The 19,462-nt window shown below is 29.8% G+C and overlaps 1 protein-coding gene across 3 annotated transcripts; it reads left to right on the top strand.

Annotated features, from left to right (window-relative positions):
- Positions 1 to 6,260: 6,260 nt before the first annotated feature.
- Positions 6,261 to 16,568, top strand: LOC130797256 (cysteine synthase-like). Of its 3 annotated transcripts, none has more exons than XM_057659780.1 (11): positions 6,261 to 6,414; positions 6,943 to 7,003; positions 8,271 to 8,380; positions 9,022 to 9,079; positions 10,060 to 10,323; positions 11,660 to 11,797; positions 13,517 to 13,568; positions 13,641 to 13,720; positions 14,762 to 14,821; positions 15,519 to 15,599; positions 16,266 to 16,568. In XM_057659780.1, the coding sequence occupies exons 2-11, from the start codon at positions 6,965 to 6,967 to the stop codon at positions 16,353 to 16,355; spliced, it is 972 nt and encodes a 323-aa protein (XP_057515763.1). In that variant the 5' UTR covers positions 6,261 to 6,414; positions 6,943 to 6,964; the 3' UTR covers positions 16,356 to 16,568. The 3 variants fall into 3 exon arrangements, with proteins under 3 accessions (XP_057515763.1, XP_057515765.1, XP_057515766.1); XM_057659782.1 differs by having other exon boundaries at positions 6,321 to 6,414; positions 6,948 to 7,003; positions 16,266 to 16,553; XM_057659783.1 differs by having other exon boundaries at positions 6,337 to 6,414; positions 8,278 to 8,380; positions 16,266 to 16,553.
- The last annotated feature ends 2,894 nt before the right edge of the window (positions 16,569 to 19,462 follow it).

Here is a 19,462-nt window from a genome sequence, read left to right as displayed (position 1 = left end):
AAAATAGCAAAATCAAAAAAAAAATGTTTAAGAATAAAAAATATTGTAAATAAAGGAGACAAAATCAAGTTCCATAGTTCAACCCCACAATGGTTTAACATAGAAAACAATTGAGGTTGGTAATTCAAGATCGCCACATTTGATCTATCAATCACACAATATATTTTCTCTACCAATCATTGAGAGTGATGCATCTATATAATTAGTCAATTTTTTAATTGTTCATTTTCAGATTATAAATGACCACTTAAAGTTATAAGTAACTAAATTTATATTATAAAAAGTGATCACTTTAAAGCTTTAATTGGTCACTTTAAGAATGTAAGTGATCATTTTTAGATTATAAATGATCACTTTAAGACAATAAAAAGTGAACACTTTAAAAATGTAAACTTTAAAACCGTAAGTGATTACTTTAAGGTTATAATTAATCACTTTTAAGTTATGAGCTACTTTTGTGAGAGATCGTCTCTCTTCGTTAGACAATTTCAAATAAGGAGCATGTATTTTCATAATATGTATGAGATGAGCTATGTAAGTCAAGTATAACACGCATCTCTCGGTGAGATCGTCTCATACAACAATTTGTTAAGGTTACAGATCATCACTTTTAGATTATAAATGTAGATTAGTCCAGCACAATAGAAATATTCTCGTTATAAAACTGTTTTATTTAAAAATTTGTATTTTTTTCTTTTGTCATCCCATATTGATTTAGACAAATTACAAGAAAAAACCTTTTTTAGTTATATTATTAGTTTAGTTTATACTTTTTATATGTGTGTTGGTTTTCAATGATTTGATTTTGGGTAACAGAATTGTGTAGATTATTGGAGAATGAAGGATCACAGTGGACCATCATATACACCTATTAACTTAACGACAAGCCGACTATAGCAAGCCCATGAAAGAGAAAGGACGGCACTAACCAGCAAGCCCATCAAGATGCAAGGACCCCATTAACCCAAAAGCCCATCAAGGATGATGGATCTGTGGTGGTTATTACATATTCATCTCAATCATGCATGCTCTTTTGTCCATCTTTATTTTTTTTATTGTTTGTGGTCTCATACAACATTTGTTCACTATTAGTAACAGCGAACAAAGGCTTGACCAGGTTTGACTTTTATTGACTATTTTGTATGATTTAAACTAACCGTTGTAAAATTAAAAAATAATTGTTATAAAGTTGAAAATAGCCATTGTTATTATGTTCTATACATAACTCCATCATTTTCCTACTTTATTGTATCCAAACTCCATCATTATTGTTCTAGTTAATCAATTTTGAAGGTAACATAAAGTATTAAGTTAGTATTATTCTCAATATATAAATGTTAATATTATTTTTGAATGTTTACTTATGTTACTATATCATATGTGTTCCGTAGATGTCACAGGAGCATTCTATTGAAGTGTTTTGTGATTGTGATTATGAAGTTGAGATTTATACAGATTGGAGCGACATCGATCATGGCCGTGATTTTGTTGCTTGTCCTTTCTACTTGGTTGAAGGATTAGATTGCACATACTTTAGATGGATTGCTCCGGAGGGTACCAAATGGCAGAGAGTCTTAATAATAAGGCTTGAAAAAGAAAAACAAGAGCTTAAAGATGAGGTATTTAATCTCAAGAGACAAATAAATGATATGGCACATAGGAAAGAAGAGACTGAAAGGATTATGAGAAAGTTTAAGAAGCAATCTTAGTTAGCAGTGGTGGTTTAACTTAACGAATGAACTATGTAATTTGATATGGATTCATTGAACATGAATGAAATTGTGTTGAATCTTCGAGAGCATTTTCCCTATTTGAATATGATTGTCTGTTTGATTTTGATTAAATTCTTACTTAATTCTTGGCGGAATGATTCATCGCCGAAAACTCTGAGTAATTAACATTATTTCATTCATAATAAACATGTGATAATACGATAAACATATATACATCTACATATATATTACAAAATATACACAACGGTTCACATGTTACAAATATTTAATATATACAAAACGTTACTAATGTTTAATATATAAAAACAGTATACTAATGCTAATCCTCCTCATGTACCCTATCTAACTGTGACGGTTTATGACACCTCTTACGATAGTAAGAGGGGGTCGCATGACGCTCGGGTTGGGGAGGTGATTGATACTGGGATGATCCAGCACCCTGTGAGGACCCGACACCATAGTCGGGGCACGTTAAGTCTACCTCCTCAAGATGAACGTCGGCATGATGAGGAGATGACCCCCGAGCGTCCATAGTGGTGTCAGGCACAACGACTTCTAGAATGAAGTGCTGAAACTGTGTCCCTAGGAGTATGTCTTGGGCAATCTCCCGTACAGGCTCCTCCTGGCTGGAGCTGATGACAGCTATAATGCCCTGTGCCTACATGCAATTTGGAGTTAATGAAATCTATAATATGTAAGTTCTATGGATAATAATCAACATGGAAAAATACTTACAAACTGTGTCATCGTCGGTGCTACGGGAGCGTACTGGGCGGCTGCGATGATACCTCGTGGTGTCATCCATTGACGAGTGATGGAGAGGAACCACAGCATGTAATCTGCCGAAGTACGTACGTCTACAGCATCGATCGGCGCACGTTGTGCCAGCAGCTCTAGCCTGTGATCCCAACAAGCGATATAGCGCCAGTTGATCTCCAACCAGTTCTTGGGTTCCTGACCCTTGCGTGTGCTGTGATGGAGCTCCGCCTCTGTGTCACAAGGCGGCGGGATGCCATGTACCATCCCAAATTGGCGCAGTACGCGCTCAAGGTGATGCATTTGGACTATGTCGAAGCATATCAAAGGTATAGATGCTCTCCACGCCCCTGACAATATCCATGAGTGCTGAAGCAATGCTGCGTATGCCTCAGCGGGGTAAGGGTCCCATCGAAACTACACGTGAAAGTGCAATTAATAAATTTGACGGTTGTCTTTGCTCTGCAATCCTACCATACATCTTCTTCAGCTTCACATTACCCATTTGATGGTTGAAGTTACTTAACAAATGCCACAAGCAAAACCTATGATGGGCATTTGGAGGTTGCCATTCCGGCTCCTCCATGGTTGCTAGAATGTCCGCATGTCTATAAAAAATAACACATAAACCTGGACTATGTATCACATGCTTACGAATACACGCCATAAACAAAACCACGCAGCTTTGCATTCTTTCTCTACCAAAGCAAAGGCAAGCGGGAAGATTCCCTTGTTCCCATCTTGAAAAATCGCAGTTAATAATGTATGGCAATACTTACCATACAAGTGTGTTCTGTCAATGGCAATAAGGGGTTTGCAACACTTAAACCCCTCAATACTAGGTTTAAAAGCCCAGAACACACGCTGGAAAGTTCTAATACTAAGACGGACGTACACACCAACATCATTATCTTCCTTAAAGAATCACTCAACTACAGTCCCGGGGTTAAAAACTTGCATTGCTTTCAAGAAGCGTGGAAGGAGAGGATAAGAGTCTTCCCATGTCCCATAGATAGAGAGAAGGACTTGCTGTTTAGCACACTATGCCCGTTTATAGGTCACTTCGACACCAAATTGGTCTTTCACCATTTGTAGCACCACAGAGATATTAATTGATGGGTCTTCAGCAACACAATTCCTAATAACATTGTTAATAACGAAAGATGTCAAATGAATGTGTCAGCTGACACATTTTCAGTACTTAATACACAACCCCCATGCTTCCCTTTATACGTAACAATTTCCCATGTAGATGAATAGGAGCTCTTCCTAGCCCTTAGCCTCCAAGCACACCCCCTCTTACACTTCAAGGTAAGCACAGTTTGATTTGAAGTCTCAATTCGGTACTCAACGTTCCTACGAATATGATACAATCTAACAGCGTCCAACAAGGCATCCTTGTTATCAAACATCATACCCTTTTGAAACTTTCCTTCATCGGTGTAAGTTGTATTACATGCCCAAGACCTCCAAGAGGTCCTCAACGTGTTCGTCTAAAGGGGGAACTAGTGCATAAGGTGTAGGAGCAACGATTCTTGGAATGTTGCTTAAGGTCATGTCATTAGCTAGAGCCTCCTCATCTACACCTGCATCGTCCTCAGAAGGAGCTTCAACGAATTCATTACTCTCACTATTTACATCATCCCAAGGCTCATTTGTATCTTCTAAGTTAATCGTATCATCATTTGAGACTTGAAGTTCAAGTTGATTGAGTTCATTAGAAGGAGAAGAGGAAGATGGCATAATGGGAGTTTGAATTTCTTGGGTAGAGAAAGGCGTAGGAGAAGGAGCAGAAGAAGTTACATTCAGGACTGCATTTGTTTCTACAACATTGACATCTTGATTCCTTAGGGCTACCTCTTCTACATATAACTCTAAAGAAGGAATAGAGGTAGACTTTGCATACTCCCACATTGCATCTATAGCGTCTTCATCCTCAACCAGAAGAGCTAACAATTCTCCACTCATATTGTATCTAAAACTTACATTAACAGTACCTCTTGTAGCGTTAATGCCAATCTTAGAGCATATAAGATGTTTAAATTCATTCAAATCCATGCTTGAGTTGCATGCAAACAGTTTACGTTTTCCCCTAACATACTTAACATTGCTACTACTTGATCGAATTGAACCATTCCAAAAACATACAAAAGTCACACGAAATGAAGCCATTTCTACAACAATACGTACAAAATCAACATCACCATCAAGTTCATAAGAAAGCAAGTACATTGTTCAACAACCCTCATAACTAGAGTTCACAACATTCATAACAACATTTAAAAACAAGGAACATTGATTATTGACTGCACAAATATATATATATAATTTACAAATTTAGGGTTTGCATTCAAACATTCTCTACATTAAATTCAAAAATTTTCTACATTAAATTCATGAACAAACAACCTCATTATGAAGATCATGGCAAATAACAACTACATTTGACATGTTTATAGAGTTTAAGTGTAAATGACCACTATAAAGGACATACTTTTTAAAAACAAAAAGAACTAAAAAATTTATATTAAAAAGGTACCTTAATAAGGTTTACATCACCAAAAAGTAGTAATTTGCAAGTTTATGAACTTGCATTTATTTGAAAGTTGATGAAGAAATATAAAAACTAAATTTTTGAAAAAGGAAAAAACAAAAAGTTAATACCTGAAGTGAATGTAGGAACATGATAGAACTAATTAGTGGTAGAATCTTGAAATTTGATGAAATTAATTGAAGGATTGAAGTTGATTTTAATGGTGGAAAGAAGAGGGAGATTTTCGTGGGTTAGGACGCTGAAACGAAGTTACGTGAAAAGGCGCATCATACCTACTACCTAGTTTACTCTTCCTTTATTTTCTTAGGCTTATCAAGACTTTTTTCCATCAATAGTATTTTCTATCCTACTCATCTAGAGTCTCATTCCCAACTCCATTTAAAATATTACCTAAAGTGTAACTTTTTGTTCATGGATATGTCTATCATTTTAAATGGTCTTAGTCTTAGACTTCAACTTAGTTTTTTTGTTGCAAAGTTAAGGTCTTGGGGAACGGTAGTAAACTCCTAGTTAAATTGAAAAGGCACTATAGAGAAAAATGAGTGACACCAAGAGTGCATGAGAAAAGCTACTTACAGATCACAACACAGGTTAAACTAGGACTTAGTCTTTTTACTCTTATTTTTAATTCTTTTCATTTTTTACACTTTAATAAATTATGGTTAAGTAAATATAAAAAATGTGAGAATTGAATCGTATTTCAATTAGAGCAAGTACCGCCTTTTTCAAACAAGGTCTTGAGATCAGATCTCACTTAGTTCTCCATTTTCCTCGGTCTACTCAGTAATTCAAATAAATATCAAAAATTCAAACAAGATGTTTGTGTGTGTTACTTTTGTTGTGAAGAAAGCTAGCAAGACTAATAGAGCTTGGATTGACATCCTTCTTAGTAGTTTGTTCTCTTCTGAGTTGTTTTTGGCTTTTTCCAAGTTTGTTTTGTACTTAGAGATTAGGATACTTTTCTTCATAAATTTTCTTTTGGTGAACAATAAAGTTCTTTAGCAAAAAAAATCAAAATCTTTATTATATCTATCATATAGATGTATAACATAAAAGTAAAATTACTTCAATGAAAACATATTGTAAAATATAATGAACTACAATACCTTTATAACACAATTTTTAATATATATATTTTACATATTTTTAATCAAAATAAAATAATTAAAAAATTACACAACCCCTAGTTTATTGAAAAAGAAAATCTCCATATGTGGTGTAGAAAATTCACACGGACCATGTGGATACTTTAAAAGAAGAAACAATTTTTTATTCCTCCCTCCCACGTTTTTGAAGTATTTAAACCTTTCTAAGCATACAAAATTCAAAGGCTAAAACTCACATTTTAAGAAAATTGCTCCTTGAAACAAGGTATATCTCTCTTATCTCTACTTCCATTATTCATTTTGTTTGGTCTTTTAATATTTTAAAATTTGTACTTATAAGATTATGTTTGTTTGATACTGAGGTATTAGTATAAAAACTCGTATAATGCACGAATTTCATAATATGAAATATATAAAAATATAACTCTAAGAAATAATGCCAAGTATATATTATTATGATTAAATTCATCGAAGACATGACTTTTTAAAGCAAATATTATACCAATAAACTTGTAAACGAAAATAAAAATTTGTTTTGTACTAATATATTGAGTAAGACAGATCCAAACTTTACATTAAGTGGGTTCAAAAGGTTAGAGTCAAAGTCAATACGTAATCCTTGAATGTACATGTTATGAAAGAAAATATTGCTAATGATAGTAAATATTGTGAGAGAAAATATCACTGTTAATAGCAATCTTAAAGCAACAGAGGAGTATATATTGTAATAATAATTTTGAGTTTATTTTCATTTGTTTATTTTGCAAAGCTTAACAAGAGAAAATTTTCGCAGCTTAGTTGCTTGGGTACATCACATGGAGGGAAAATGCAGGATTGCAAAAGACGTGACTGAAGTAAGTCAAAAGTCACTTTGATCATAGTAGTATTGTCCAAAATTAAATCCGATTGAACTTTATTTGAAATTGGATTATATAAGATCAATAAACATTTTTATATTGTATTATTAATAAAATATATCTTAGAATGTAAATAACTCATCAAATATTAATTTGACTTGACTAAAACCTATTGGTAGGAACTAGGAAGACTATATATAGCAAATACTTTCTTTTTTTAAATTTTTACACGGTTTTCAAAATTATTTTTCTAATAATTTGCAAATTACAATCTTAAAGTTAGAACTTTTGCGAATTACAGTTTTGATTACTTTTTGCCAATTACAACAACCAAAGTATCAAAATCTACGGTATTCAGGCCAAATCACATAATTTCGACCATTTTTGTGGTCGGAATTATGTGATTTGGTCTGAACGTTGTAGAATTTGATATTTTAGTGATTGTAATTCGCAAAAAATAAACATTAAATTTGTAATTCGCAAAAGTCTTAAACTTTAAAACAATAATTTGTAAATTATTCTAATTTTTAAGCATCAATATATTTAAATAAATACACATTATAAAAAATTTAAAAAATATATAATAATAAACTATATATTGAGAAGAATAACAAATTTCACATGAAAATAATTTATCATCTATATCTCTTTTAAAATTTTAGTCAAATTTATCTCTCCTTAAAGTAAAATATTTTAAATAGGAAGAACATTAAAGAATATATTGTACTTTAAACCCTAATATAACCAATTGAAAACATAAGAAAAATAATATTATCACACTTTTTATATAATTTTATTATATTTCTATGGGATACACATACACTAAGATTAAGGATCATAGAAGTGTTTGGTAAATAACTTCTCATTTGGATTTTTAGTTAAATTTAGGCTTATTGTTTGTTGGTTGGTTGGTCAAAAAGTCGTGTTTGATAAACGATTTTTGGCAATTTCAAATGCGAACTTTTAAACTATTGGTGTTGGACTTGTTGTCTCTAATAAACAATTAATAGTCAATACATAATTTTACCAAATATATCCATAAACAACTGTTTTGCCCATATTTCTTATTTTTATTAGCTACCGTTATGCTAGACCATCTTTCGATCAGATAACCTTTAAACAAAAGCTCGTATTTTGATACTATATATATGTATAAGTTGAACAATATAATCCATATCTCACGGTATACAACAATTTGTGAATTTTTATTGACTTGACATTCTAGACTTTACTTAATTTAGACCTCTTAAGTCATGTGTTGCAGCTTGTAGGTAATACACCAATGGTTTACCTTAATCGTGTGGTAGAGGGTTGCGTCGCACACATTGCAGCCAAGCTCGAAATGATGGAACCATGCTCCAGTGTCAAAGACAGGTGATTGTTAATTAGATATTTAGATTATACAATATATCCTGAGATCTTAACTATCAGTTTAAACTTTTGATTGAGTTGATTTCTTAACATGGTATCAAAGCATCATTTCTTATAGTGATCACATTTACCCTAGCTATCCTGGATTTTTTGACTTGTATCGATTGAATTATAAAAGTTTTCAAATTTACCAAATTAATATTATTAAAAAAAACTGTTTTAAACTGTTTCAAGGATAAATGTCATGATATTAGTTGATTTTTTACAAAACAAGAGTTGCATCAACTCCGTAGTGTAATCGTGTAATCTATATCACAATTATAAATAAGATGCTATGTCTATTTTACTCCTTGTGTTCCATAGGAATTGCAATGAATGTTATTTTTAATTTGACTTATAAAATTTGCTACGATTCTATTTCAGCTAGGACTACACTTTTTCTTTATTTTTTATTTATATATATATTTAACTCCTCTTTTTTCCTTTCACATATTTTTCAAAAATTTCTTATAAATCACATATTTTTACCCACCTTGTAAAAAACACCAATGTTATAATTAATGCAATTCAATAGAGGGAGTATATATTTTTGCATCCTAGAGTAAAATACAAAAAAAATTCTACTCAAACTTGCTTTAATTCAGAATTGCAGTTAGTATGATCAAAGATGCTGAAGAAAAGGGCTTGATTTCCCCGGGAAAGGTATGTCTTAGAATAATCTTATAGTGTGAAATCTTCAACTATACTCTATATCTCGGTGATAAAAAAAGGAGCTTTAAAAACTTTAAAGGAGAAATAAATAATAAAATATTTCTTTTATTTTATATTGTTAATATTTTAAGGGAAATTTCACGTGATAATCATGAGGTTTTGGGGTTTTTCACGTAGTAACTAAACCTGAGGTTTACTAAATTGTTCCACCGTTACCTTTTTATACATAAAACGTTAGCAAACGTTAATTTCGAGTTGCTGCATGTTTATTTATGCAACTCACCATTTCAAATGTCATCAGCTTCTATATTTTCCCTTAAAACATAAACCCTAACTCTATCATCATTCGTCCAAATCATATTTTTTCCTCCAAATTCAAAGATAGTAGAGTTAGGGTTTATGTTTCAGGGAAAAAGGTTGAAATTGATGGCATTTGAAATGGTGAGTTGCATAAATAGGCGTACAGCAGCTATAAAGCTTCGAAATTAACGTTTGCTAACGTTTTATGTGCAAAAAAGGTGATGGTGGAACAATTTAGTAAACCTCAAGGTTACCGCGTTGATTTTTTAAAAGTTTTAGTTACCACGTGAAAAACCCAAAAGCTCATGGTTATCACGTGAAATTTCCCATATTTTAACTATTTTATAAAAAACACTAATAATTCATATATTACTCAGACAAAAAAATTGCTTATATAAAAATTAAATTCAAGTTCAAATCAACCTTATATGTAAAAATATGGAGTATTAAATAATATAATACTTCTTTTATATTATATTGTTAATATTAACTATATTATAAAAAAAATCACTAATAAGTCATATATTACTTAGAAAAAAAGTTGATTATATCAAAATTCAATTCTTGTTTTTGGACATTAAAGAATTTAAGAACCCAAACAATAGTCCATTTTGCCTTTATTAAATGATAGTCATGTTTGTAATAACATGTATTTTTTGTAATGTAAAAAGACGGTTCTGATTGAAACAACAACCGGTAATACTGGAATCGGATTAGCATTTGTTGCGGCAGCAAAAGGATATAAACTGAAAATAGTAATACCATCAAGTTCAAGTCTTGAAAGAAGAATAGTTCTTCGAGCATTGGGGGCAGAATTGCACCTGGTCAGTCCCACTAGTACTTATTATGATATGGACAGGAAATGTAAAGAAATACTTGATAAAACGCCTGCTGGATTTTTGGTTAATCAAATGAACAATCCTGCTAACCCTAAGGTAATCTTTTTTTTTTTTTTTTATTTTTTTTTCTAATAATAGCATTTATTTTCTCCATTCCACCATCCACACGCTCATTTTAGATACATGAAAAAGAAAGTGTTATTTAAAGAAAAACGGATATTATTAATAGATAAAAAAAAAAAAAAATTGTATGAATGAAATTAAAAGATACTTGAAATATATAAAAATGATTCAAAATGAGAACTAATGGAAAGGAATCAATTTTATTTTCAGAATATGAAAGTCTTAATTCCAACAATTTAATATATGGTTAATATGGATGAAGGAAAATATTAACACTCAGAAATTTCAATAATAAAGATCATAAAAATAGAAGATTAAGAAAGATTCGGAGAATAAGTGAAAAAAGATTTTACTAGTTGAGATGATATAAAATCAAAATGAATAGTAAAAAAAAGAATTTAAGTAGACAACCAATGAAATTGATCTACTGGTTTAATTATGTACGGTCGCCAATATTTTGATATTTTTATTATTTATAGAAAAATCGTCGGTATTATATCACTATCAACTTCTTATCAAGGCTTTTTTTTTAATTCTAATGTTGAAAATGCCTCAAAAGATATTTGTAACCACATAATACAAAATAAAAAGATTCCAAATCTAATGAAACAAGAAAATGAAGTCTGGAGTACATAGGTTTGTAATAGAAATGATTGAATACTACATTAAAAATTGTTCTTCTCTAGTATAAAATTTAAATTTTATTTTATATTGAAGTTTAAGATCGTGCACAACTCTCTCATCCTATTCTAGATATGACCCAAATTTCACATTATATCAGTATCAACTTTTTTATTAATAATATTTTAATTTATAGGTAAATTACAACCTTAAAGTTGAGGCCAATTCGAATTAGAGCCTTAATGTTCTTTTACGAATTATAACTACTAAAGTATTAATGTTTACAACATTCATATCAAATCACGAGATTTCGATCATTTTAGTGTTCGAAATTTTAGGTTGCATTGGTCGGAATCCTATGATTTGGATTGAATACTGTAGATGTTGACATTTTAGTGGCTATAACTCGCAAAAAAAAAATTTACATTTATTTATAATCCACAAAAGACCTAAATTTTAAGACTAAAATTTACAAAATATTTTAATAATTTTCAAATTTATAATTATTTTTGTTCGAAATGGTCCCAAAAAATAAAGTAATTGTAACCACATTATATATAGAAAGTAAAAAGATGCCAAATCTAATGGAACAACAAAAAAAAAAAAGAAGAAAATCCAAAAGTAATGGGCTTATAGAATAGAAGGAAGTTGTTAATGTTTAAGTAAAATGTTGGGATGGTTGATGCAGACACATTATGAAACAACAGGACCAGAGATATGGAGAACCACACAAGGGCTAGTGGACGTATTTGTTGCTGGGATTGGAACAGGTGGTACCATTACTGGCACTTCCACTTTCCTTAAACAACAAAATCCTTCTATTAAGGTACCTTTCTTTTAATCTCGTTTAACCAAATTTTATCTTAACTACTTTTCACATTTATTCCTATTTGTTTTCTTTCTTTCTTTATATTGGACCAAATTACATACTTGCCACGTTCTGCATTTCTCGCAATCCATTTTGATATTATATTAGAAAATGTCACTATCAATAACAATTATAATGGAAACTAATACTCCTCTGTCCTTTTCAAATAGTAATAAAGAGAAAGTGTGTTGATTCTAGGGAAAATGTGTTTGGTAATAAATAAAGAGCAGTGTCGTTCCTGACATTGTATGGGCCTCTAGGCAAACTGAAATAAGTGGATTCTTTCTATAGAGAGTCGAGTCTGAACTTAAAAGGGTGTTTGGAAAAATAACAAAGATGAACCCTATATATTATAATTAGCATTAAAAATGTAGACGTATCGTATGATTCTTAAATGATAAAAAATTACTCATAAATTGTAGTGTGTTCTTCCATTAACTATCATTTTCTAATTTTAAGGCCCTTTTTAACTTTAGGCCCTAGGCAAGTGCATACATTACCTATAGTCAGGAACAACCCTGATAAAGAAATGTAAAAAATTGTGTGGATAAAATTAAAAATAATTAAAATATATAAATGAGATTTAAAGAAAATGATTCGTCATTGTTAAAAATTAAAATGATTCAAAATAAAAAAGACAATCAAATAAAAAATAATGGAAAAGAGAGTGACACAGAGAATATTGATAAAAATCTTAATATAAATCATAAATGTCACTCCACACCAAGTTCAACATAGGAGTATAATACTAGTATAAAACTCGTGCAATGCACGAAGTTTTATTAACGACTTTTTTTGAAATGTAAATTTTAAATTACTATTTAATTGCATATTTTATTTAGAAACAAATTGTTTTGTTTGGAAAAAATTCTAATGAGATTTCTCAATATTACAGAAAACAATCTTATAATCATATAAAAAGCTTCTCAATGCAATTGGCTCTTGATGAAATAATTGATTGCCCCAATTTTAATTTTTTTCAGATTTTAAGATATTATGTTTGAAAAATGAATATTACTTTCCCAAAACAACCTTATTTTGAAAATGACAATATATTGTATTTTATATCAAAGTAAAAAATGTGATTCTATAATTTTTTACTATAAAATTATAATCTTACAACATTTTGGCAAATGACTATTAGATTGACATTTGTTATTTAGCAACAAAATTATAATATTGTATGATTTCTCTTTTCTTTATACACTTTTTTTTTTTTTTTAAATTCTCATATTTTTGCGAGTATTAAAAGTGTAACACTATTAGAAAGACAATTAAATTTTTTTATTGTTTTTGATGTCAAATCATCATATGTTGAAATGAGTTATCCCACATCGACAAATTGGATGTGGTGTACACACTTTATAAGTTACTGGAGTCTTTCTTCCCATTTTCATAAAGTTTTTGGATGGTATATGTCTCCTTAGCTTATAAAGTGTGTGCACCTTGTAATTTTCCGATATATGCTGAAATTCACAATAAGTCCAATCTAATATAACATGATATTGGAATTATATATCAAAACTTTGAAATCACAATATGATAATTAATTTCAATTGGATTTTAGATTCAAATCAAATCAACAAACGCACATATACCTAATATTTTATATTTGTCAAACGCAAATATGAGATGGTGTTTTTATTGATCTAATTAGCTATAATGGATTACAAGTAGGTGTACGGCGTAGAACCAGCCGAAAGTGCAGTCATCAATGGAGAAAAGCCTCGTAAGTCTTCGCTCTTCACTCTTCACTCAACTTGTTCATAAGTAGCACTTGATGGTTCAAATGACAATGTAGGGACACATAAAATCCAAGGAATTGGAGCTGGTATCATTCCTCCATTACTCGATTTTGACATACTCGAAGAAGTTATCAAGGTAAGGTTACTTCCAATCATTTCGAGTAACTACCGGAATAAATCTAATACGAATTTAATTTACATTGAAATATTTTACATCTCTTTTAAAATTCTCTTATTTTTTTAGTTATTTCATTTGATTCTACTCTTTCAATATAAAGGTGCATATGACACAATATTCAGGGCCGACCCAAGGTTTTTAGGGGCCTGAGGCGAATAATTATTTATACACTTCTAAACTATTTTATTTATAGAAAAGTTTAAACCTTAACATTAGTTGAAAACCAAAATTATTTAAGGGCCCTGGATATAGACATAACTTGCACTTGCTTTAAGCTAATCTTGACGGTATTTTAGTGTTGACTAATTAGTCTGTATAAGACTTTTATTTTTAAAATTTTAAAGCTCTTGTTTTGTAATAACTAAAAAAAACTTAAAACTATAATTTTAGGCCTTTTTCCTATGAGATACCAAAATTTTTAGGAGATAGAATAAAGTATTTTTTTTTTCTTAAAGTTGTTCTTATTTGTTATTTTTTTTTGTTCTATTTGTTGTTAATAATAACACTAATAAAGATATTATTTTTTATTAACCCTTAATAGCAAATTACACCATACTCCCTCTGTTCCTTTTTGTTTCTCCACTTTACCTTTTGTACGCATTTTTTAGCAAATTTTAAGTCTTAATATCTCTAAGTACGCATGATAAATAGTTATAAAAATTATATACTATTAAAAAACTTTACATCAAGACACATCTAACAAGATCTCACATAAATATATTTTATATCAATATATATTTCAAAAATCTAATTTATATTTTTTCTCTAAAAGTGGACGAATTTCTCTCTCTAAAAGTGGACAAACAAAAAAATGGACAAATTTCAAATAAATAAAACGTATACATAATTTAAGCAGTTATCTTAATATATTCCATTATAAAAAACACAACAAATTATTAGGAATAAAAAACACATCAAACAAGTTTTGTTCTTGTTTATAGGATCATATATTATATATACATTGTTAAGCATGCTTTCGTGATTAAATTGATTTTTCAGATTTCTGCCGATGAAGCCATTCGAACTGCTAAACTTCTTGCATTGAAAGAAGGTTTATTGGTAAGATCTTTTATTTCAATAATAATCAATTATTTTATTCAGTGGCGATCCTAAGTGCTTTTTCAGTCTATATGGACCGTATATAAAGGCATTAGCTTTAAAAAAACTTGATGACCGTATCTATATATATGGTCAAGTTCCAGTGAGAATCAAGCTTTTATGAGAATCGTGAAAACCAATCTACCTGATAAAAATATGTTATTTTTTACAGAAAATGTGTTGATTTTGGGCAAAAAAATGTTACGTTTTTTTTTTAAAAAGCTGTTACTTTTTAGCAAAAATCTGTTACTTTCAAAAAAAATATTATAAAGTAACACGTTTTTTTCCGAAAAGTAACACTTTTTTATGTAATAAGTAACACCTTTTTGAGGAAAAGTATCATTGTTTTTAAATCAGAAGTAACACTTTTTTGATTAAATGTAACATCTTTTTAATAGAAAAGTAATACTAATTTTTTGTCAGATAGATTGATTCTCACGATTCTTATATAAGGATGATTCTCACTTGAAATTCTTTATATATATATATATATATATATATATATAATTTTTTGTATCTTACTTTTTACTTTCTATATATAGTAGTAATTTGTTTTATCATTGACTTTTTTCCTAGGTCTTTCGGTATGATTTTTATGTTACTAATCGTTGATATATTTTTTTGATGTTTAATATTTCGTATGCTTTAAATTGGTTAGGTAGGATTGTCATCGGGAGCTGCAGTTGCTGCTGCTATAAAAATAGCAAAAAAGCCTGAATTAGCTGGAAAATTGATTGTTGTAAGTGGGAATACTAACTACTTATTAAGAAAACTAACTCATTACGCTTGCAAATTCCAATCAAATTAAAAATTTAAATTAATAATTGAGATGTTAGAATATGTTATATACTTCACCATGACTTTTCATACGAAGATAATAGAATATATGATATTTAATATTCTACTTTAAATGAGGAGTGAAGAGATTTAAACACGTGATTTTTATCACATTGACTTTTAATACTATATTTTAACCAATTCAACCAAAAACTTACCTATATTAATAGAGGCTCTATGTTGTGGATTTAGACCCCGGTGTATGTTATATACTCCCTCCGATCTTATGAATTAGTCCCATTTGCTTGGGCACGGATATTAAGGATTGTGTGGGGTCCATTAAAAAGGGTAAATAGTAAAGGGTAAGTAGTGAAGGATAAGTAGTGAAGGGTAGTTGGGTAAGTAAGGTATATGGGGGTATATTCGTAATTACTTGTGTGAACTAAGGGTATTTAAGTAAAAAAGAATTGCCAAAAATAGAAATGGGATTAATTCAAAGGTTTTGCCAAATAAGGAAATGGGACTAATTCATAAGATCGGAGGGAGTATAACTCAATAATGTAAAAATTAAAAAGAGTGTACACAAGTGTAAATGAAGGAATTAAATTTGTGTTCATTTGTTTTGTAGGTACTTCTTCCTAGTTTTGGAGAGCGCTATTTATCTACTGAACTGTTTGATTCAGTGAGAAGCGAAGTGGAGGCTTTGACTTATGCGTAACATGGAAAAAAATCAGTTTATTATTCTAATTTTTAATATTTGATATGAATACTAACAATAATAATGCTTTGAACTAAATGGTTCTTCCAATTGTATTTTCCTCAAATATACTCTAAAGCCATAATGAAGTTCAAGAAGACTTTTTTTTTTTTTTAATAGTATGTAATTTATTATTAAAGAATCATATAATATCTAAATCAGAGATAAAAATTAGCAAGTATATAACAACTTTAATCAAATATAATTCAAAATTAACAAACTACGATCGTTGTGTATGAGATCCGACGATACTGAATATCCTCTTCCATATCGCTGTTTGACATAACCTTCTACAAAGGGGGTCTTTCGATTTGTAGTAGACTCTTGATAGAATTGAATTTGATGTAGTTGATGACAATTGCAATTTTGGGCTCTGTTGCATTATTAGATTAATCTCTACCAACAAATCAACTAGAGATCAAAATTCATAACCTCAAACTCTCACGACTCACGAGGAGAGAGAGCAAAACCCAATATATATATGGGTAGAATTAACCCAATGGATGGATAAAACAACTCTCTTGTACGGAGAGGATAAATATTTATTCTAATCATATTGAAAAAGCTTAAAACAGAAAAATTAGGGTCTTACCATCAACCAAAAGGTTGATAATAACCCAAAATCAACTTTAGATATTAAGGTTTTTTTAAAAAGAGAAGAGAGAAAAAAAGTTCAAAAAGACTTTGTTTCATCAACCTTGCCATTTCAATGCCCATACAATACACAATATGTTTAAAATTATTAACTAATTTTCTCCATTTTTTTGAGTTTGCATTATATGACTCAAAAAGTTAAAAGCTCAAAGCGATCAGATCAAGGGAGCAGTTTACAACCGATAATCATAATTAAGTCTATGATCCTAATTCTAGTTGATTGTCTTTTAGAGATGCAAGTGTCTATTTTTTTTTATTCAGAAATATATATCCTATTGTATACTTACTGACAGGGAAGAGAAATTAATTATTCTTTTAATGGGGAGAATCAAACTCTTATTACATAGCGAAACGAAAGTTTACCAACCTATACGTTAATTTATAATTATGGACCTCTAAGTTTATAGTCTTATATGGATCCATGCTTGGGTTTAGAAGCAAATCATAAAGATAACATCTAGTTTTAGGGTTTCATCTTTATGTATTCATATATATTACGTGAGATTATTTACAAAATATATTTTATAATTAATGGATTATCAATTTAAAATATGGATGATGTGTGATGATCAAACTTCAATTTACCTATTTATTTGGTTTTCTTTGATTTGGTTTTTGTATGACTATTTTTAAATACTCTTGTTGTTTATTTGGTACTTATTTGCATTTTATGTTTTTAAAGTGTTTATTTACATATATCAAATGAAAGATTGTAAAATTATATTTATTATATTACCATTTTCGTGTCCCCGTGCCCCCCATTTTTAAGTTAACTTTTTCCCGTACCCGTGTCGTGTCCGTGGCCGTTTTAGTGCAACTTAGAACGTAAGTGGTAGTAAATATTTTTTTTTCACTTTTTAACAACAACCAATAAAAATTCAATTAAATAATACTCCCTTCAATTCAACAGTAATATCTCATTTTTTACTTCACGACAAAAAACCCCTTTATCCCGTCTAGTACTCCCCCATATTCAACAAGTTTTACCATATATTTTCTTTTTAGCTATTTCCATACATTCTCGTTTTTTGCCTTGATTCACGTTTTTGTAATTCTCAGTATATATTTCTCTTCCTTATTCACAAGTATTTGTCTGTTGCGCCAATTTGTTTTTAACACGATGACTAAGAAATTGAGTATAATGAATTAAATAAAGTAATAAAATATATAAAAATAGACGATCATTTCAAGATTATAATTAGTTATTTCAAGATTATAAGTGATAATTTTACAGTTGTAAATAATTTCTTACGACTGTAAATATGTATTAAATTAACCTAATATAAAGATGATGTTACCGTAAGATTGTTTCATTTAGAATTTAAATTTTTTTTGTTGGTTTACACAAAAATATGTACTTGCATGTAGGGATGAGCATAGGTCCTGAACCCTAAGGGTTTAGACAAGACTCGACTAGACCTTAATATAAGGATTTGGAATCTAGATCAACCTATTTTTAGACCTTATGGATTCGAATCGGATCTGGGTCCATGACCTTAGGGTCTGAGTTCCACACATTTGAGATCCAGATCCGATCCGTGGACCCATTTACATATTTTTTTTCAAAATTATAGTATTATCAATAATGTGTATTTAATTGATTGGTTTAGAACTTTGTTATATTTTGGAACATTATGTGATTTAGAACTTGGTCGGTTCATACAATTTGAAATGTATTGTGGTCGTAGTATCTATACTCTAAAAATAGAAAGGTTTAATGAATATTTCGTTTTAAGAACTTGAATATTGCAAAGCTTTATATATTTGGTCGCTCAATTAGTATAAAAGTATTAGAAGATCCTTGTTAATTGAAAATGTTTAAATAATTTTATATGAATGCACAAAAATTGTATAATATATTTTTAAAAAATAAATTTCGAGAAAAAAGCAAAATATTATTTTGGATCCAGATCCAGATCCAAACCCTAAACCCACTAGACCCTAAGGGTCTGGATCTGGGTCTAAAAGTTTCAGACCCTATGAATCTAGGTCTAGTTCTGAATCCACTAAAAAAAGATCTGGATATGAGTATAACTAAATCAAACATAAATCCGACCCATACCCATTCCTATTTACACGTAGAGTACTAGTTGTAGTCTCGTAGACTATAGGGAGTGTTTGACATGTGAGATTTGAGAAAGGAAATGAGACTTTCAACTTTATTTCAAAAAAAGTCTAAATCTTAGTTTGTCTAAAGAAAATGAGACTAGAGAATGAAACTAGTCGACTATAAGAAGAAAAAGTTCCCAAAAAAAAAGTTTTAGGAGAAAATAGGTATTTTAGTTGAGATTTTTAATTTTACCTTTTTCTTCTAAATTTCTAACATGACAAATAAAAAATAATACTTTTTTATTTAAAAAATCTTAATCTTAAAAATCTCATTTTAAAATCTCCAATTCCTATCCGCGTGCCAA

Source organism: Amaranthus tricolor, chromosome 12 (assembly GCF_026212465.1).
Source record: "Amaranthus tricolor cultivar Red isolate AtriRed21 chromosome 12, ASM2621246v1, whole genome shotgun sequence".
Lineage (NCBI taxonomy): Eukaryota > Viridiplantae > Streptophyta > Magnoliopsida > Caryophyllales > Amaranthaceae > Amaranthus > Amaranthus tricolor.
This window is presented reverse-complemented; position numbering and strand designations above follow the sequence as displayed.

Coding starts and splice junctions, on each gene's coding strand:
- LOC130797256 (XM_057659780.1), top strand. CDS start 6,965: ATGGAGGGAAAATGCAGGATTGCAAAAGACGTGACTGAA. Junction 10,324..11,659: donor ACAATCCTGCTAACCCTAAG/GTAATCTTTTTT, acceptor TGGTTGATGCAG/ACACATTATGAAACAACAGG. Junction 14,822..15,518: donor CATTGAAAGAAGGTTTATTG/GTAAGATCTTTT, acceptor TAAATTGGTTAG/GTAGGATTGTCATCGGGAGC.